Below are 21,885 nucleotides of genomic sequence, written 5' to 3' on the forward strand. Positions count from 1 at the left end.
AGCTGCTAGCCTTCCTTTAGCCATCATCACTGCTTATCAAGGATTTGAAAAAGTTGAGTTTTCTGCTGGCAAATCTATACTTGTTCTGGGGGGTACTGGTGGAGTTGAATCCCTTGTTATCCAGGTTTGATATCTTCCGTCTCCATTGGTTAATTTGTCAAAAGAACATGATTATTAAACTTTGGGATTAACTCTTAAACTCTTTGGATTTTGAGTCTATATAAACTGAGTTAATTATATAACTCTAGTAAACTTTTTTTTATAGATAAATTCATATAAACTCTCAAGTCAAGTAAGTACACTTAATGAGTTTGAAATCAACTATAATATAATTCATTTCATCAAGGATAATAGAAGATACAAATGTGGGAATACAATCATGATCCTGGATGCCAGCATGAAACCCAGAGGCCCTTGCAATATTATGAGCTACTAGATTAGCTTGCCTCCATATAAAACTCACCCTTGAATTGGGTATTAAGATTTTCTACAACTAGCTAGATGACAAGAAATGGAAAGGATTGAGACCAGTTGTTGCTGAGTTTAGATTATCTGTAATCATCTTACAGTCTGTTTCAAAAATGACGTTTTGTATTTGCAGCTGAGAAATTCATTCGATGGCAGCCTTAAAGAAAACTCCATTGCTGTCATGGAGACACATTGTAGCTCCAAAGCACAATTTGTCCTTGAATATGACTGCATCCAAGTTGCATTTGTAAAAACCTTGTGGAGGCTTTGACCATCGTGATTGAGTTGCTGATTGCGGTTGATGAGAGTTTGACTTACAAGACCTGGCCACGAGCCATTCCTGCAAATATTTCATTGATAAAGACATGGCAATGTTAGGAGGTGTTTCATCATTCTCCCATATTATTTGGTTTTGGCATTTCCAAATGGTCCAAAGAGTGATTGCTAGTTGCGTTGTCTGCTGAGGTTGGAGCGTGTGGAGAAGATAAAAAACTAGCTCTTTGAAACCATCAACATCAATTATGTTGCTTTCAATAATATGCCATATACCTGATGAAAGCCAAAACTCCTTAGCTTTTTTGCATCCTATGAAAAGATGCCACTCCGATTCTGCATTCTGCACACAGTAACAGCTTTTTTTGAATTGTCTGACTTTTTTAATTTTAGCTTTCACTAAAGTCTTGGCCCAATTTACTTTCAAGACATGCTTGACTTAGTCAAACGTAAGCTAGGTCATAAGTCCATCCTCACCCCTACCTTGAACTAGGGATATTTGTGAGTTAATTTGATTTGATTTTTCATTAAAATAAAATTTAAACCAAATCAAACTAATACTTTCTTTGTTCAATTTTTTTTGCTGTCTTTACTAAATTATTATTTCGTTAAATTTGTATACTTTCTTTTCATCTTTTAAATTAAATTATATTAAAAATTATTAATAATAATCTACGAAACTTGTTAATAGGTTAAACCTACTACATTTAAAATCGGTCAAATTTTTATCAATTTTAAATCAAACATATCTTAAAAAGATTATCTGAAAAATTTAATTCAATTTCTTAAACATAAATCAAAGGTTGATTTGAGAAAAAAATTATTCAAACAAATTAAAAAAGAATAAGTTTAGTTCGATTTTCAATTTTTTTTTAGTGATTTTCAGGTTTTATATTAGACCAATTTGAATTTGAACACCCTACCCCCAAACCGCCTCCATTGAACAAATAATTATCCTTTCCTGTCCAATGTAGATTTTTATTTCTATGCATTCTTAATACATTAAATGATTAGATTGTTTCAGGTGAATCTGAAAAAATAATTAAGCACCAATAATCAAATTCAGAAGAAAAAATACCATTTATATACTAGTGTAATGTGTAAGTTTATTTTTCTTATCACTAATATTTATACGCGTGGCAATAATTATTGTAAAAATCCAGAATGGGGACAATTATCATATGCTAAAAACACTGTCCAAGACCGTGTAGCGAGTCAATGCAGCTCTGTACTGGAAAAACAAGGCCAAAATCACACATAAAATTCATGTAAATCAGCAATCCACTCTCTAGATTAATTTGTCACTGTCTAAATCTACATATTCAACAAACTATGGGAGATAACTTTTTCTAGTCAAACACTGGTGATCTAATATAATATCTCTATCTTATCCGCCTCGGGCCCTCATAACCTTCTTCTACTCACTCGAACAAAAACTTATCACCATCTACCAATGGCAATCTCCTAGCACCGTAAAGGATGCTAAGAAAGCACCGTCATCAGCAAACTTCGTCCTTTATCTTGGGTAAAAATATTAGCCTCTTGAAATCATTAGTCATTTTAATCTCATAATTCAATTGTTGCAGGTTTTTCCATATCTCACTGATCCATGGTCCTTTTGTCCTTGAGAATTTCACTCAAAGGTTTGGGATCCTGAAAATCAGTTGATGTGCTTTTCCAATGTAAACTTCCTTCAGCCTTCTTCATCTTCTCCTCTTTAATTTCTGCAAGAGTCTTAGGTCCTGAAAATGCAGAGAACTCGTGAATAAATCCCCTTTGTTTAAAAGCTGGTTTCCTGGATATTTTAGATGAAAGAAACTGCCGTTTAGGTAGTTTTTCTCTATAATGCTTCCTTGGTTTATGTTGCTGGGCCTGGGAATGCCTGAATAACCTGTGCTTGTTAGCAACTGAAAGAGTTCCAACCTCTCCAATCGAATCTATAGCACTATATCCCAGTTGTGATGTCAATCTTCTAATTGGTCGCTGCTCAATGCCATGCCTCTGATGCCTTTCCTGCTTTCGAATCATCAAAGGAGATGATTCTCGTCTTAAGAAATTTGAAACAGGAGGACCCTTAATTTCTCTACGTCTCCTCAGATGGTCACGAAGATCTAAATTCTTGTCATAAGCAGCCATCTCAGCTGACATCCGAATCCTTTTCCTGGACAATCTAGGATCTAAGAATACATCTCTGGGATAAGCATGAATTGTTCTGCCATTAGCATGAATAAGACCCCTATCTAAAAATCTGTAACCATCATATGTTTCTTGTTCATACAGAATATCAGCTTCTGGGCAGATAGTATCATACTCAACTGAATCTTTAAATTCATACCCAAAGTACTGATCATCCAGCTCTTGCTCATCCCTATCACCCACCGTTACATATTCAGAATCTTCCTCATAACCCAAGTTATCCACTTCATCATGAACAAGAACATCAAATCCAGGGGAATGAGGGGATGATTCCCACCGCTCCTCAGGCTCTATGTGACTATTTACTTGCTCCTCTGAACTCTGCTCGGTGCATAAATGAGGTACATTATGAACAAAGCCATCATCTGGAATTGAAGAGTCTGACCTACTCACTGCAGCTTCTTTATACTCTGAAGCAGATAGCTCTAGGTAATAACCTTGCTGCTTAACATCTTTGGGTATTTCCAGCTGATGATCTTCCTTAGGCTGAAGTTTAAGATCAGACAAATTCTTTGGAGCAGCTACAGATTGATCAGTTGGTGTTGACACTAAACCTATTCTATTTCCAGATGATGTTTTATTTTCTAGGTTGAGTGCATCAGTGCTTCCATTGTCATTCTTCACCGGTTTTACAGTAAAAATGCTATCATCAGGCCCATGCAAAAATGAGCATCTGTCACCTTTGTTGCAAGATCCATTGAAGAAAAAATAACAGGGAACCATTGTCTTGTTTGCAGGTAATGAAGTTTGCGTAGGTTCAGATGGCACTGACGCTCCAGTATGCCCATCCAATGGCTGAGAAAGGGATGAAAATTAGTTGAAAGTGACAAAAGGTAACAACTGAGCACACGGACAGATTACTGTTAAACAAGAGAAAATAAAACATAATGGATATCAAATAAAGAGGTAACAACTGGCAGTATGAAAGAGATAACAGTAACAACAGATTTTCACCGTATATCAATAATGCAGATAATTCAATGTGTCTGTCATACATCTGATATTTTTAATCATCATATCTATCATAGCAAGTAAAATCAAATTTCCTAAGAAAGGAAATCATAAAGTTAACTACAAGGTAACAACAGTAGCAAATAATTCAGTAAAACCAGAGACAAATTATGCAAGACAGTCTTTTATTCCATTCTCAGATGGACAACAGATATAATTCAAGACATGTAGAAAATACAACCCATAATTCAAAACATGGAGATGATAATATGATCTCATGCCTTTCAATTTGATATTTAGAAAACACCATGAAGGTGTGTACAAATGACCAAAAATGTTATATTGTTCTTCAGACAATAATATACATATACAATGACATATAACAAAATATGTGAACAATCTTGCATCATCACATGCTATTTACAGAGGAAAACAAGAAACCAATTAAGCTAGACACGGTATATCCCACGCACAGGTGAACTATTTTAAGAAAAATACAACCCAAACTATTAAACACATACATTCAATGTGATATTTTAAGAAGCATTACAAAAGGACCTGAACAATTAATATTTTTGTATCAAATAATACCCCACTGCTTTTGATAGCATGAGAGCAACCACAATGTTTGAGCTGGCTGCTGTTACAAGCTAGCTTCCGCCACGTAGCAATGCTAACGGTATAACATGAAAAAATATACTTTATTCAGCATATATTTGACTCTGAGAAATAGTCAAATAGATTTCAGCAACCCTAATCTTAAAACAATTTCACTACAGAAACAACCATCCGACCACACGTGACAATAGTATCCAACCACAAAGAGAATCAGAATTTCAGGGAGGCATTCCACTCCACATAAGCAGGTATAAAAAAAAAAATTAAAAAATGAAGATCTCACAGGGTGTCTAAAAGCACAGGTTGGATTAAGGCATTGGCCAGATAGCCAGTACCAGCAATCCCTAGGGTTAAGCCTCGCAATCTCATTATGCCGATACTCACATTCAGCCCCCTGAAAAACAAAGCGCGAAAAGCATCAAATCTAAAACATCAGCAATTGCCAAAAGAAAAGTCATATAATGTATTAAACTCCAACACATTAAGTAAGCACTGAAAAAAAAGAAGAAGGAAACGTAATATAATTGGAAAGAAAAACAGAAGCTAGGTTTACGACAATCGAAGAATATATTGGCATTACAAAACGAGGAGTGAATGAAGAGAATGGAGAGAAGGGGAACCTTCTTGCAAGTGAGGGGAGAGGCTAAGAAATAAACGCAATCGGTGTAGCGCTTGAGCGAATCTTGGTCCATTTTGAGAGAGAGACTGAAAAGGGATCAAAATTCCATCCACGTTAATCAGATGGATGGCATTGGCATTGCAGAAAGAAACAGAACGATTTCGTTTATTTCACTGTGTGCGGACAAAGAAAGAAGCGCAAGCAAACCAGCAAGTACTTAGTTGGGCTTCAAAGCCTTGGGCTTGGATTTGACCCATCATCTAAAACAAACACACACAAAAAATGAAGTTGTTATTATTATATTGGTAAAATTGAATTTTTACTTTTTTAAATAATATTTTCAAAAAAATATTATTGCGTCATCCGTTTTAAATAATATTTACTTTTTTAAATAATATTTTTAAATAGTTTTGGTAAAATTCCTTTTTTTATTTTCTTGTTATTTTTTTTATAATGCACTCTTTTTTCATGTTTGTTTTAATAATATTTGAAACTATTAGCTTTTAATCTCTATCATTTTTTCTCATAGAAATTAATTAAACCAAATATTACAGGAACTGAAATAAAAAATGATACATTATAAATACTAAAATAGAATAACAATAACTAAAACAAAAAAATATATTTATAAAGATCATTTTGAAAAACAAATATAATGATTAAGAGAATCTAAAATGCATGATTGTTTAAGTGAGTTATTAATCTTAAATTTGTAAGCTCTACAATGTTCCAAATTTAAAAATTTTAAGTAAAAATTTACTCCAAAATATTAAAGTTATTAAAATGAGTATTTAACTTCAGACACATTAAATTTATAATTATTTTTTTTTAATTGGTAAAAATGAATTAAGTAATAATTTTTTATATAATTAGCTCACTTAAGAAACACACTATCAAATCATTTGTTCCAATAATAAAAACTTGTTAAATAATATTATTTAATTTTAAGTAACTTAAAACAAATAGTAGTGTAATGGTAATCAAATGACTAACCTCTGAATAAGTAATCCGGGTGTACTTGTTGAAATATTATCGGTTTAGGAATATTGCTGCAGTTGCACCTAATATTGCTTAAAAATGCCTGTTAGTATTCATGGTTGTATGAATTTTTTGTTCTGTTCTTAACCGCTCTCTCTTTGGATTTATTTGTCATACAGTATCAGATAAGGCTAGAAGTGATTTTATTATTTTTTATTTCAAGACATAACAATGAATATTCAAGTGGGGAAATAAAAACGATATCCTCATTGAATTTGTTTCTTTTAGTTCATTCTAAAAAAGGTTGATTTTTTAAACGTGCCCATTTTAGCATTTTTTTTATGGTCGTAGTTAATTTATTGTTGTGAATATTTAATTAAATTGTCAGGAAAATTTTTTTTAGTAGAAAAATAGTTAAATTATTGTGAAGAAATTTATAGAATCGATGTTGAACTATCAATTTTATTTTTATTAGAAAATATTATTTTGTTAGTAATATATGAAAATATTTTTAGAAGATGAAATTAAAGGTAGCTATATGATTTCTACCTGGTAATAAAATATGATGTATTATCATATTGCAAATGATTTTTTGAAAAGCTATATAATCATATAAATATATGGAAGAATTAACATGGTGTGATATGATTAATATATAATAATGTTTCTTAAATATGTTACTAGATATCAATTCTCACATTCGTTGAACTTTTTAAATGGATATATATGTACATTAACGTGGTGACGATTGAAGTAGCCACCCCTTGGCAGTGAGATGGGCAAAAAAGGAAAGAGAAAAGAGAAGGGTGTCGGTGTGCAGCGCCACACTAGAGGGAGGATGATCGAAGAGAGCCTCGTCGCCGGCAAGATGCTCTTCTGCTTTGGGAGTATTTGCTGACTCTGAGCTTGGATCGGAGGAGGAGGAGAAACAAAAAAAATAATTCTGTGTGATGGGTCTAGGATAAGACTGTGTGCTAGAGATCAATCTAAAGGGTATAAATTGTGATGTTTGGTGGACCACTTATAACCCTGGTCCACCCTAGATTCCGTCTCAAAATTATGGTATAACATTATTTCAAAACCTTTTCAAACATTTCATTTTTAGATCTTTTTCTAAGAAAAACACTACAAAATACAAATAACTATTATTCAGATTTTCACCTTTTTTTTCAAAAAACTTACAGAATAATTATAATTCTATAAATATTTAATTGAAAAACTTCAAAAAATGCTCCAAGCCTTTCAGGGTGCTATAGTTTTCTCATTAAGAAAATGTTAGAAAATAGGGTGGGAGAAGTAAATTTACCCCCACAGATGCCCATTATTGACTTCCATGCTAGACAACTGCATGATTAAATATCCACAAAATTTTGAAAATACACACAATCAATAATTCTCTATCCTCTGTAATTCTAGATTTATTGTTGGAATTTTCAACCGCACCCAACTGTTATTCTTCAGAAAACCATTTCAGTACACGAATTCTGCAGCGGACAAGTGCTTCGAATACTATCTTCAGATGCAAGAAAACTAAACTTCTCAGAATTTGTATACCATTTGTTCAGTGTATCCAGCCTCTTTTAGGACGCCAGAAACCTGCAGCAAATCAACAATAAGGTGCCCCATTACAGGGATCCAGGAGATAAAAACAGATACAGCACAAATTAATTCCATACCTCTCCCTGTGTCCAGTCCTTGGCCTTTTCTCCAGATATTGCTTTCATCATACCAGGGGGTCCACACACCTGAAATGCAGGTGATAATAAAGGTTGGGAATTAACTATAGAACTTTGTAATAGTAATGAAACTCTGCAACAACCTCCACCTAAATCCATCTTCCAATAAACCTCATGGCAAAAACAGAAACATTAACAAAAAATAATATGAAAGGCAGAAAGTTTTGGCATAAGCCTTTCGATACAGATCAAGATTATTTGCACTAGCCTTCAGAAGTTTTAGTGTCCATCGTTTTAAAATTGAAATAGAATAGATTTTGAACTATTGAAAGTAATTGGGATTTGTGCCCAGATTAATCTCAGCTGCAAATTTTACATTGGAATGTGCACACACTGCACAATATGGGAAATAAAAAAAACAAAAATAAAAACTGAAGCCATTCAACTCATGTAATAGCACAGTTGCTTCCGATTAGATGCAGTTATCCTGGTTAGTGGTTAGCATTCCGTAAAGTAACCAAAACATGTTTGGGATGTGCCTTACTAATCTATATGGGTGATTTCAGCTGTCTGATGTGGATACTTGTTTTCAAAAGAGAAAAAAAAAAAAAACATCTTTTAATTTCTCCAAAGGTTCATATTATTCAAATATATCAGTAGGACAATATTAGAGGAGTTCCATCAATACTATGTAGTATGTAGGTTTTACTTGAAAAAGCAAAACTCACAAGTATAAGAGTATCATCACTAGGGCCGGGTAAGCCTTTCACAACAATATCCTTTGATATGTACCCCGCACCTCCTCTCCAATTTTTTGTTGGATTATCTACAGTGTAGAATATCTGCAAATTTTGCCAAAAAAAAAAGTTTCCAATTAATTTATTCATGATATTGGCTAATAATATTATCTTTGCTAAACAAAGATTTTTACCTTTAAGTTTGGGTGGCTTGTTGCTAGAATGTCAAGCTTTTGTTTAAGCAGTATGTCATCCGGGGAGACATTAGCATAAAGTAAAGATATCTGTACATATAAAAGCCACTATAAGCACTGATATTCTTATGCAGTTATCTTTGTCAGAAATAAATTTTTAAAAAATTCAACACACTTGATATGCACAATAAATGAAATGGCAGTACACATCCCAAACAGTTCAAATAAATTAAAACAAGAACTGTTAATACCTCCCTGTTTGATAACATAATTAAGAGAAGAGTAGAGAAAGACAAACTATATATATCTTGGGGGAAAGCAAAGCAGAGGTTTACCACCTACCTGAGTTTTGTCATCAGGATTCTTCAATATAGCTTCAATTACCTGAAGCATAGGAGTAATTCCTGTGCCTCCAGCAATCTGAGTGATGCAATAAAAAAAGAGAGCTCAGGCGAGTGTAGCATGGAAATCAAAATGAGATATTTTTACAAACTTAATGTATACCATTATATTTACATGAAATACAGTGATTAAAAAAATGATAGGCAACAAGTACATTTTTGGGGAGAGATCTATGTAGGCATCCAAACAAACTTTTGAGGAAAAGGAGTAACTAATTTCTTCCTCTCCCTTTTTCAAAGGCAAGGTGACTCTACCGGTTACAAAGTAGGCTTAATTTATAAGTTGGAAAGTATCTCTTATTTAGGGCAAGTATTGTTTTTTAAGGAGCTGCATTCAGTAAACTCATTGTTCATCTTAAGATTATATGTTAATGGAGTAATGGACAATTAAAATGATGATACTGAACACCATATCCAAGCATTGTCAATGGCTACTAGTGTGAATATGCTTACCATGCCAATATGCTTCTTCATATTAGGAGTATATCTGAGCTTTTCAATGGGGCTGAAAGAAGCAATGGGTTTCTTATATGAAGTGAAAACATGGAAAGTATTCTTCTGATCTTAAATTGTTATTGCAAACGACATACCCTTTCACTTCAACAACATCACCCGGTTTTAAGCTTGCAAAATGCTGGCTCATTTTCCCTTCAGGATATACCTGCAACAATTTGAAAAGTGGATCACCCAATTGCCTCTTTAAAATGGTAGGCTAGATGATCTACAGGATGTGAAAAGTAATGCCTCCATAATGGTCACACACCTTGATAAGCAAATCAAAATATCCCTTTGATTGTGGATCTGAAATAGGAGTGTACCTGAAGATTCGGATGCAAGTACCCTTTTAAATTATAACATACATGAAATATCAACATTAAGTGAGAAATTATTAACATCTCAAAAGTGATCTCGACAATGAGTGGAAAATTTTAGGGTCTTATTCTTATATAACCTTCCCAGGACCACACCTTCTCCCTCCACCAAAAGTAAATAGCACTAATGGGTTTTTTTGAAGCTAGGGAGAGTAGATGTGTGCAGCCTTACTGCCACATGCAGAGAGGCTTTTATAAAACTATACAATAACTTTTTAAATTTCTAATATTAAATACTAAAACTAACTTCATTTAACACCATTCAAACAAAACACATTGTTACATAAATTTTCTTTAGATGAGCAAAGACAAAACATAAAATGTATTATTTTGATTAATTCTCCTCTAAAGTAACTCTACACTACTTATCCAAATAAACACAAAGATGCCATCAGAAAATTTTAGAAGTTGAGATTTAAGGAACTAATCTCCTAAAGAAATCTACTACAGAGGGCTGGGCTAGCAGCATTTAAGTCATAGAATCTCTTCTACTCTTGCAACCTACAAATGTAATTATCTTAAATAGTAAAACATTGTCTGCAAAAGCATAAACTAAATCCTTCAACGGGTACTGAAATATATAGTGCATTTATGTTGTGATTCTACTATCAATACCACATCATCTAGCAAAAAAAATTGATTTGTCATGCTTTGTAAAGGTTAATGGAACCAAAACTTAACATGATAAGCATTACATTATTCAAAGACAAATAGTGTTCAAACTTCCAATGAAGGATTCCTGTGAGATCAGAAATGCTACTCATTTCAAAGGGAACCAAAAAAAAATATACACAAAGGAAGGAGTAACATGATAAAGAATAGAGAAAAGGAAAAGATAATCCAGAAAAAGAATAAGTAATTGTCTATTACGGTGGAAAATAAAGTAGATGGTGTCCTCTAATCTCAATTAATTTAATTTATTCATAGCTAAATAAATATCTGAGGTCAACAAAATAAGTGGAAAAGAATGCACACCATATGAATGATTTTTAGACATTCACAACCAACGATTTAGGGTCAAGAGGGACCCTAACAAGCATTCTGAAAAGCTGTACTAATTAATCATGCTAAGGCTATCAGTGGCAAACAGAAAAATAAGTACAGTGAAAAAACAAATGAGGCCTACAATTTAAGAAACTGATATTTAATATAAAACAATCGTGAAGGTTTTAGACTGAAGCGTGAAGATTACATGACGAGGAGCCATAATAAAGAAGGATCTGGAGGTGAAGTACATTCATTGTCTGAACAGGAAAACTTACGGGCGTATAACAAATTTTGGTTTTCCTTCAGCATCTTGTCCCAATGGAGCCCTGCAGTTATACAGATTGTAGTGAAACAAAAAAGAAATATATTATACCAATAGCAAAACCATGTTAATTATTGACAATCTATCACACCTTGTAAGGATGCAAGAGGCAATATCCAGACCCAATTTCTGAGTGGGATCAAATGAAAACCTGGCATCAATCACAGGGGAAGAGAAACAGTTATACAAATAGAAGATAAAAGCTGTTATTGCATTTTCACACATGAAATTAAAATAGTAATGAGAATATTGAGAACATTTTGCTATTTGATCATGAATATGTGCAACAATGATGAACCCATGTCTTCTATGATTTGGCTTGAATTTGTGCAAACAGTTGAATTAAATTAAGAGCCTTATCACTCGAGAACTGACAGCTTATTCTGACAAGCTTCACCATGAAACTTAAAGAAAGGTCACAAGCCTCATAAACTTAACCAAACACTTGATTAACTTTTTGTACGATAAGCTCAAGTAAACTCCAAAGAATCTCTTCCAAATGCCCAACTCAATCTCTAAATTTCCAGTTTTTTTCTTCAGTTGCAGTGCATATTATGATAAGCACTTCAATTCTCTTGACTAGCATTTTGTTTATAAATAATTGGATGTGATAAGAAACAAGGCTTCATTATCAATAGAAAAAATATGAACACCATTAATATTATTTATTTATTAACTATTAATCAAATAAGATAATTTAGACTTCAAAATTAAACAGTCTGCACAAAATTTAAGAATAGTTTGCTTAATTCTCTGATGAAAACCCACACCCAGACTTTTCTCCTAGAAAGCAAGAACGTGGATTTAAGGATACGCCAGGGTGAGATGGGAAGGAACTACAAAGATTCGCTTTACTAAAGCATTACTATAGCTCTAACATGCACGAAAACTTTGTTAGGAACAGCACATAGTGGGTTCAGGTCCACAAAAGGGTAAGAGGCGCACTTCTTAGCGAGGTTTGCATGCAGGGTTAGAATGAAAGAAATATCTAATGAAAAACTAGTTAAAAAATCGTAAATAAAAATTAAAGGAGAAAACAAAAGAAAAGCAGCATCACGCGAACACAGACACAAATCATTACATTTAATATGACACGGTGAGGCATTTTAATCGTCATGCAAATTCACGATTTGTCGTACCTGAATAGCTGGGTATTGTGACTAACCCTGGCAGTGTCCTGCAACTTAAACTCGACCCATTTATCCGGAACGAGTGCTGAAAAAAGGAAAGTTCAGAACTTCTTCGTAACGCATTGGAAGAAGTGAAAGGAAATCACAAATCAAACGCGCAACCAAACTCACCGATGTTTTTACTTTCCACTTGTTCTGCTTCTTGTGAATGAGCCTGCAAACAGTCACCATGACCAAATGATTTAAAGCATTCTGTGAACTTTTTAATTTAAAAAAAAAACGAAAAATGAAATAAGAAGATGCGCGTGAAGGAGTGAATAATTACGAAGTTGGGAGAGGAATGGTAGTAAAGGAAGGAGACTCCGCCGGAAATGGCGGCGATGGCAGTGAAGGGAAGGCGGAGATTGGTGTGAGAGGAATTGGATTGGGCAGCGAATAGGATCGGAGTGGCCCTCGCAAACCTTCTCAAGAAAGCAGCCATTATTAGGGTTCAAGCACTGCACAGATTCCACAAGAGCGCAGAGGCAGGGTTCAAGTTCTGTTCAGGTGTTCAACCCCAACACTCTGTCACATTCACAAGATGCTTTGTCCAAGACATAAACGACCTGTCGTTGCCTTTCCTTCATAAACTTTTTTTTTAAGATTTACTTTTTCTGGTATACAAATTAAAAAACAGACAAAAAAAAAAAAGAATTAGTGCCTAGTTCAACAAAAAAAAAACTCCCAGTTCAAATATATTATAAATAACTATATCTGCCTCATAAATATATTGATATTTAAATGAAAAACTACGAGGATAACAACTTAAGTGAGAAAAAAACTATAGAAACAAAAAACTTATTTAAATTTTATTGCTAATGCACTTTTTTTTATAGTTTAAATAAGATTTCGACATTATTGATAGTTTTGATTTTTCATTCTTTGATATTTCGGTTTTTTGTTAAAGTATAATTTTTTAATAGCAGATTTTTCTTTTATCTCTTTAAGTTTCAATTCTTGTTAAGCAATACTTCAGTAGATATTATAGTTTCAATAAATCAAATTTATGAAAAGAAATATTAAAATCCCCTTAATGAAAAATTCGAAGAGTATTTCCAATATTTAATTAGGTTCTTAACTCCACTTTGATGATTTTTTTATTGTCTCATAAGCAATCCCCACTTATTTCCACTTCTATGATACAAGTCAATTTGAGTTGATATTTTTTTGACACTCTATATATAAGTGGAGAAATAAAATGAGACTTACTAAAAAAATACATTTTGTTTATATCTTAAGATAAGAGTATTATAAATTTTAATCATGTTCAGATCCAAATTCTTTCCAATTAAAAATAATTGGAAAGTTTCTAATTAACAAATTTTCGATCATTAGATTAAATTAGAGATTGAAATTTAGTCATGTGTTGAATTTAATATATTTTTTAAAAGAACAATATTATTTCTATATACTCACTCCAAAACTTATCTGATCTTTGACTTTTCTCATGTAAATGTGTTTTATTGGAGAACAGTTACACCCTTGAAATTCAATTTTTTTTTCACGTGGAGTGGCTCCAGACGCTACCTCCACCCTCTCACCTCTCTACCTCCACCCTCTCACCTCTCTCCCTCCACACTCTCCTTCCAAGTTCATAGGCTCCACACGCAAGGTGCCCTTGGAGAGGCTCCCATCTTGGCCAATGAGCTCCAACTTCTAGTTGGATCGCTCACTCAACAAGTTGATTTGATAACTTAGAGTGGATTTCATTGCATACGTCTTCTTCTTCAGCAAAATCCATGACCTCTTTGATGATGTTATTGAGAAGTTGATTGTTCTCTCCTCCACCGTTTTATTGAAAAGAATTGTCAGAATTCTTCCAACATTATCATGGGTAGAATCGAAAACATTTTTACTGTTTTAAAAAACAAAAAAAATAAATTGGAAACGTGATCAAATCTCAACCCCCAATTTAATCTAATGGTAAAAAATTTATTAATCGGAGATTCTCCAATTATTTTAAATTGGAGAGGATCCGAATGCTGCATTCACTAGTCTTTTGTAACGGTTTACAATGGACTAGCCTTGGAACTCGGAGAAAATTAATAATTAATACTATTAAGACAAATGATAAAGCTAGATAATTATGCAACCACCAAAGATAGATAAAAACTATGTTGATTTCTCCAAACATTCCCACTAGAGAACCTTAAATTTAAGTATAAGCTACACAAGGCTGTTGGAGTGTCTTGTTGTTACTTGTTAGTTTCCTACCTTTCTGGATTTTACATGCCATTAATTAATTACTACTATATAAAAATAAAACCTTACAGCATACATTAAATATATAAGATCCATTGTGGTAATTTGAATTTTGTCCTCTAGTCAGAGATTCTGTTTTGGGGAATCTGGCACTGAAAATGACGTGAGGTTCTGCTCTCGTAGTCTCGTTGATTTGGCTTTAAAATCTGCTCAAGGTTCGCCAAAACACAAACCATATTTAGTGATGTGACTGTGACAAAACTTTCATTGGCACTTGTCAACTTTTTATTGATGATGGTGATGATAAATACATGTTTGTAATTGAGAGGAGAAAAAAAATATCCTTTAGAAACTGGGTTGTTGTTATATTAGAGATGCTAGAAAGGGGCATATTGATGTCTATGCAGACACTGAATCACCCTCCATTTCTGACTGGAGATGCCTTTAGAAAGAGGACTCAGACTCGGTGCAGAGGGAGAGCAAATTCAACCACAGCTTTGCAGTTATCTTCTGATGAGAGTGGAAACTTTGCAGAACCAGGTACTTCCCTTATGAGATGTAAAAACTCTGGTTCCCTTCTAAGCCAACCAAACACTGTTGGTGTTATAGGAGGGGTATCACTTCTATCAACTCTGATTTTCTTGGAGAAACTTGCTTGTTGGGGTTCAAGAAATGGTAAAGAATGTCCACCTTTTGTTGTTTCCAGTGATCCTGAGTTGAGCAAAGTGCTTTCATTACGTGGTCCTCTTCCTTCTGCAAGGAGCAGATTTGATCGTATCAAATTGAATCAGGACCTTGTGATTGAGAATTTGCGGAGCAAAAGGAACTTTCTGCAGCAGTCTGGAGCTCGTGGTTTGGCCATGCCTTGCCATCTCTCACATGCGTGGCACAGTGAAATTTCTGAGGATAGTTCACTACCCTTTCTTCATGATGGTGATTGTGTTGCCATGGAACTCAAGAACGCCATGTTGAAGCCAATTCATGCTGCTGTTACTGTGGGGATTGGACTTCTGACTACAGATTCAAATTTTGTAGCTAGTTATTACCAGGAGAAGCTTCAAAGTCAGGTATTCTTTAATGTAATTCAAATACTTTGCAAGTTCAATACAATTGGTTGCTTTCAATAGTTTTGTTTGTGTACCAGATTGAATTTTTTTTCTTCTTTTTTTTTTGTGTGAGTATTATGGTAAAATTTAATTATCTGCAGGGATTTGAAGTAGTGTTTCTAGACAAAGCAACCGAAGAACATGTATTGGTTCCTGCAATGGAGGCGTTGTACAGAAAGGACGTGGAAGGGGCAAGGAATTTATTGAGAATTGCAATCCATGTTCTTTTGGTTAGGGCAGTGAATGTGGTGCTTCTGGCATCTGATGATTTGCTGGGGGTTCTCCCTCACAATGATCCTCTTCTACGGAAATGCATAGACCCAATGGATGCTTTGGCCAGGTCAACTATACATTGGGCAGAAACAACGGCAGAGGTACACAAGAACATTTAGTATCCTATCTTCCAAAAGCATGGCATAATGGTTGGAGTATTTCTGTAAAGTAGAAAAGTATGGCTTCGTGTTGATAGAATTTCTCATTTGCTACAGCACCTTTCTTTGATAGATAGATAGAAGACTAAAAAGAGAAACTGCCGTGTAATTTGGTGTGGAATTAGTTTTACATTATTTGTGAGAATAACTTAGAGAGCTTGATAGTTGTAGCTTATCTGCAGTGCCATGTCTCTTGGTAGCTTCTTTGAAACTATTTGAGTTTTGATTTGCCATGAAATCACTCTATGTGGCCGAGGATGCCTATTCTATGTTTCTTAGATATATAGCAGGATAACACATTCTGAAATAAATTGTCATTCGGCAATCACGAGAAAGCTAGAAAACATTATAAGTTTGCCATTTTCCAATCACGAGGATGCCTATTTTATGTTTCTTAGATATAGCAAGATAATTCCAACAAAAACATATTATAACTTCCAACAGAAGAAAGATATAGCAGGATAAAACATTCTGAAATAATTTGTCATTTTCCAATCAGGAGAAAGCTAGAAAATGTTGGAATGTAATGCATGATTCTCCACCTTCCTCCGCAACCTAAGAAACATTGAATTTCAGAGTTCAACCACCTCTCCAAAACGGAACAACCGGAAAAGGTTCAACACTGTCCTTGCATAAAGGACTCCTACAAGCAAGGAAATCACATGGCCTACAATAGGCCTAGTAAGTTAGGCACTAGAAGAGTGCATTTACTAAATACTAACCCCCAGAAGTCTGGCAACACAAGATTAAGATCAATTGCAAGGTAATCAGAGAAACATCATGAAACCATAACAGAAAGCAGATGGTCTTGCATAATATTAATAAGTTTGTTGATAATAAAGAATTTGAGTTGTATATGAACAAATAATGCAAAATCAAAAGTTAAGCTCTTCAATTCCAGGAGTGCAGAATCTTCAAAACAATTTAATGGGAAAATTCCATCACCAGCACAGAACCCCTTTACATTATAGGAGGTAAAAAGATATATAACACTAATAACATAAATTTTATTTCCAGAGCTTCTTTGAAAAAGAATATCAGCAACTCCTACGAATTTGTCATAGAACGGATGGGTTGTTTTGAATTGCATTCAACACCATTTACTACATTTTGATCTGAGAAGACCCAAGAAGAAATAAGGTGATGGGCTATCGCAAAGGGTCCAGGAAAAACTATGGGAGCGTGTTGTTCATCAGCACTCTCCACGTTGAGATCTGAAGCCAAGCTTTGATTCTTTTCTAGTCCCTTGCACATTTGCTCGACCTTTTCTGCTGCAGTTCTTTGGGCTTGCTTGTATTTAGCAAAGGTCAATGCTTTTCTTACATCTTCTCTACTGTACCACTGAGCATCTAGATAAGCAAGTTGCAGAATCAGTTGTCACAGATTCAATAAACCAAAGCAAAAGAAATGGAGATAAATAAAAATCATCTGCATAAGTTCATTACTCCTAAAGGAAAATTCTTGCATGCACCATATGTATGGATATGGTGCAGCCAAAGTTTCAGCAACAAAAGTCTGACATGTGTACAATTGAGAATTCAGCCACTCCAAAAACATACACATGTTGACCTTAGTCTGTCTAACAAATAGGTTTTTACAAGCTAACTCACCATTTTAAGTCATGCATATAAATAAAGGGGAAATAGCAAAAGAAAAAAGTATCAGGGCTAAATCCAAGTAAATACGAGGGAGGACAATGTACCTTCTAACTCTGTCTTGTCCACAGTTATTTCAAGGGATTTTGCATATGCAAAGAACCCAACCATCAGCTGACATGGAATGCTATTTGGTGCAACTAGAAACAAAAACAATAGAAATTGTTTTACTAATAGGCAATAAAGGGAATTTGATGGCAAAAATAGTAAAATACACATATAATTATGTAAATTCATCATAATATTAGATTATGTTCACCTATACTTAACTTCTGAAAGTTGCCTTCATGTGTGACAAAAATTAAGAGTTTCAAGCATATTTAAGATATCAACTCTGATTTAATTTACTTTGAACATGTCCAAAGCACCACAGAATTACCAGCTATTAATTCGGAGAAAAGAATTCATTCACATTCTCCATTAGCCACATTCAACTATGCAAATTAAATCAAGGTGAAAAACATTGACAAAATCAAGTTCTATCGTTAATCCTATGGGTTTAAATGAGTTAAGTGTGAATTATTTGAGCATTTTGATGTTTGACAAAGCTCATTTATTGAATTATATTGTTAGAGATGTTAATATTAAACTATTCATAAATCATAAGCCTTTACCTAACAGCTTACGGCATGTTTGGATGTCAGTTGGAAGAGTTCAAAAGTACTTTTACTCCTAAAGCAACAAATTCTTCCTTCTTCATTTTGAGTCTTGGAATTAGGTAATGTGCATTGGAATTCCCAAAAAAGTATTTCCAACTTTTATCCAAACATAGCCTTAAACTTAAAAGAAACTTCCAGGAGATATTGATAAAAGGAAATAATAATCACTATAAATGACATAAATAAGCTGAGCTTAAATTTAATAATATTAAACAAGACAGGCTAAAATTTTTATATTTGGCTTGGTTAAATAAAATGGCCAAGCTTAAGTGACTTGTTTCTTTGACAAGCAAAGCTTGAGCTTCAAATGCTTATCACGCAGTTATAAAAACAAATTCAAATAGCACAAATTGCTAATAAGATTTTAAATCATGCAGTTATAAACTCAATACCCTAAATTTTTATCATGCAAACAACAGAGAAATAATAAAATTATAAAAGCATAGACTTAAATCAACATTAGGTAATATAGCATAAGTTATACCAGGCCATGGCTGAGAACTGTGGTATACAACTTCTCCCACTTCAATGCCAGTCTCTTCCCATGTTTCTCTTCTTACAGCTTCTTCCAAGCTTTCTCCTGGCTAAATGCAACAAGAGGATACAAACTAATTAAATTTTTATATAGATGGAGAAAGGTTCAAACCTAAAACAACTACGAAATAATCCCAGCCAAGAATGAATTCTTAAGCTAATGAAGCCTGGCCTTATAGGCATCACTTTTCCTTCTAAGGAGAAGGTTGAACTTTTCACAGATCAAAAGCTACACAGTTTTTGTCTGTAAGCACCCACAATACTTACCAATTAACAGAATGAAAGGAAGTTCAAGAATTCCAGACCACATAAATGGGAGGCTTTTAGGAACACAAACAGAGAAAATGTCATTTTATGAAAACATCTTATTATCATTGTCAATTATTGTACGTAAATTCAAAATTTGTTTCTTCTCTATTCAGTCAGTTTATGGTAGCTAACAGGAACAAGCTATGCAGTTTCATGCTATACCAGAAAACTTTTTGACTCCTGGCTACAAAATGAAAATGTCTTAAAATTATCAAGACATGTACCTCTGTGAAACCTGATAAGCAGGTATACAAGCGAGCTATATGCATTGGTCGTTTAGCCAATAGAACACGCTCTTTCTCTCAATCAATAACAATAACGAGCATAATGACCACCTACATAAGATCATGTAAGCAAACACTTGATCATCTATTTACCAAATCAAAACTTAAAACAGAGGACAACTAACTGGCTCAACACGTGGATATATCCTCTTCTTGCATGAATCATTTGAACATTTCTTCCGTCTCCCAGCTTCCATTGGGACTGTTTTCTCTCCACAATGCCCACAAAATCGTGAAATATTATGCCATTCCAACAGTGCCTTAGCCTGGCCAGGCCAAACCCAGTAGTTAGGAAGTTGCATTGACACTGCGCCACAAGTATCATGCACTAATTACAATAACTTGATAAAATACAAACAAACAGGGATAAGTGATAACTATAAACTTGACTCCTTAATGATAATTACGCATTTTACAGTGTAAAATGGGGAGTGAAGTGAGATAATATAAGGAAGATTGGACGGTTAAAGGAGAAGGAAAGAGGGAAAAGGTAACGGGTTCGGAGAAGGAAAGAGGGAAAAGGTATCAGGTTCGATCCCATCTGCTAACAAAACTAATATTCTAAAAGAAATGGGGAGTGAAGTCACTGAATAAGATCATTATGCATTTTACAGAGTGACAATCACTGATTAAATGAGTTTTTACATGATATGCTCCATATATATAACACAAACTACTTGGATCGATCGTGTTAGAAAATGGACTTACATGACCAGCAATAGCCAAGTTTCCCATTACATGCAAATCCTACCAGTCGGTAGCCACCATGAGCGTTCGAAGATCCACAAAACACAACCTCTCCTTGTTGCTACCCAATTCAGGTACTTTATCAGAAACATCGATTGCCCAGTAAACGGCGTCGTCCTCTGCACTCGAACTCAGATACACCAATGAGTCCACGCTCAACTGGGCACCTGAATTCTCGAATATACCCCTTATTTCGTCCAATCCGAGCCAACCCAGATGCCAAATCGGCGGCGAGTCGCCGGACCCGGCCGCGGAAGAGGCCAAAGGCCTCCCATTTCTGAAAGGCAGCACCTTGAAGCTCGGGGAGGGAGAAGAGTGAGTGTTGTTTAGGCCAATTTGCGCTTTGAGGGCTTCGAGAGCTGAAGAGGGTGAAAGGGGGTGGCCGGAAAGTGGGAATTTGGAGAGCAGAGGGTTGCCGGAGAATGCGTGAGAGTGAAGGCTTAGGAACATCTGCTTCCTTCCATGGTGAAGAAGGTAGGTGGGGATTGGTCATTCAGGAGTGCCACTGCTGATGACACGTGTCACTTAGTCAATTTCCGGCCCCACTTATGATGACTTGGCTACACTACAAACCATGAAAAAAACTCTCTTATCTCAAATTACTTTAAATTATACTCTCCCCTATACAAATATTCTTTCAACTAAACAAAAAAATTCTTTTAAGATTTCTCTTTTTCCTCATTTACATTCCTTCATCTCTTTCCTATTTCATTTTTTTTCTTATTTAAATTAATTTGTCTCTCCCATCTCCAATTTCATTATATTATTTTTCCTGATTTCTAGGGAATAAATTATCCTTTTATCTTTTAAATTATTCTTTTTTTTAGTTTGTACAGTGATTTAAGTTCCTTTATCTCTTATCTAATTTAGTTTTAATTTATTTTTTAATCTTCGTCACATTGATCATGTCTTGAAACATGATAAAAAAATTGAATTTTAATTATTTCCATTTTTATGTTAACAATTATATGTAAATATATATTATTGTAAGTTTAAATATGTTTTTAATTTATATAAAATGAGTGTGTTTTGATTTTGATCCATATAAAGTTATCTTTTTATTTTCATTTCTTTAAAATTTAAAATTTATTTTTAGTTTCTCTAAAGTGAGCCCATTATGATATCACTATTTTTGCTACCTAGGGTTCATTTGAAGGTAAATAAATTAAATTTATTTTTGGGATTTTTTTTTCGAGACATCGCATATTCACATTGCACCATAAACACTATTGGGTGTTACACTGGTGGTCACTTGACCTTCCATAAACAAATAAGCAACTAATGAGTATCACATAAATAGTAGAGGAACAAAAACAAAATTTCAACTTTTCTTGAAGGATGAAAATTTAAGAAATTTTTTTATAAGGATTAAAATCAAAAGTGACTAATTTTATAGGACTAAAAACATATTTGAGAATTTACTTTAACTATAAAATATGAATATATTTTTTTACTTTTTAATGATAAATAGTATAATCATAAAATTTATACATTGAA

General features: G+C 34.0%; 3 protein-coding genes and 1 pseudogene across 3 annotated transcripts; 1 reads left to right on the forward strand and 3 right to left on the reverse strand.

Annotated features, from left to right (window-relative positions):
• Window positions 1-1,890: 1,890 nt before the first annotated feature.
• Window positions 1,891-5,310, reverse strand: LOC100813826 (zinc finger CCCH domain-containing protein 34). Its single transcript, XM_003525615.4, has 3 exons — window positions 5,127-5,310; window positions 4,790-4,900; window positions 1,891-3,732 (listed from the first exon to the last, which is right to left on the reverse strand). Exons 1-3 carry the CDS (start codon window positions 5,196-5,198, stop codon window positions 2,341-2,343), a joined length of 1,575 nt encoding a protein of 524 aa, XP_003525663.1. The 5' UTR covers window positions 5,199-5,310; the 3' UTR covers window positions 1,891-2,340.
• A 2,022-nt stretch (window positions 5,311-7,332) lies between these two features.
• On the reverse strand, window positions 7,333-12,991 carry LOC100781191 (NADH-cytochrome b5 reductase-like protein-like). Its single transcript, NM_001255496.2, is given in 13 exon segments — window positions 7,333-7,699; window positions 7,780-7,848; window positions 8,508-8,621; window positions 8,711-8,800; window positions 9,053-9,130; window positions 9,565-9,616; window positions 9,702-9,772; window positions 9,875-9,929; window positions 11,246-11,296; window positions 11,384-11,443; window positions 12,432-12,507; window positions 12,594-12,636; window positions 12,748-12,991. Coding segments are annotated over 13 exon segments (972 nt in total). The 5' UTR covers window positions 12,904-12,991; the 3' UTR covers window positions 7,333-7,642.
• A 1,928-nt stretch (window positions 12,992-14,919) lies between these two features.
• LOC102665567 (broad specificity amino-acid racemase RacX) lies at window positions 14,920-16,531 on the forward strand. Its single transcript, XM_014775385.3, has 2 exons — window positions 14,920-15,730; window positions 15,871-16,531. The coding sequence occupies exons 1-2, from the start codon at window positions 14,975-14,977 to the stop codon at window positions 16,159-16,161; spliced, it is 1,047 nt and encodes a 348-aa protein (XP_014630871.1). The 5' UTR covers window positions 14,920-14,974; the 3' UTR covers window positions 16,162-16,531.
• A 458-nt stretch (window positions 16,532-16,989) lies between these two features.
• On the reverse strand, window positions 16,990-20,972 carry LOC100813289 (nudix hydrolase 19, chloroplastic-like; annotated as a pseudogene).
• Between the last annotated feature and the right edge of the window lie 913 nt (window positions 20,973-21,885).

The sequence above is a fragment of the Glycine max genome, chromosome 5, assembly GCF_000004515.6.
Source record: "Glycine max cultivar Williams 82 chromosome 5, Glycine_max_v4.0, whole genome shotgun sequence".
NCBI classification, from domain to species: domain Eukaryota; kingdom Viridiplantae; phylum Streptophyta; class Magnoliopsida; order Fabales; family Fabaceae; genus Glycine; species Glycine max.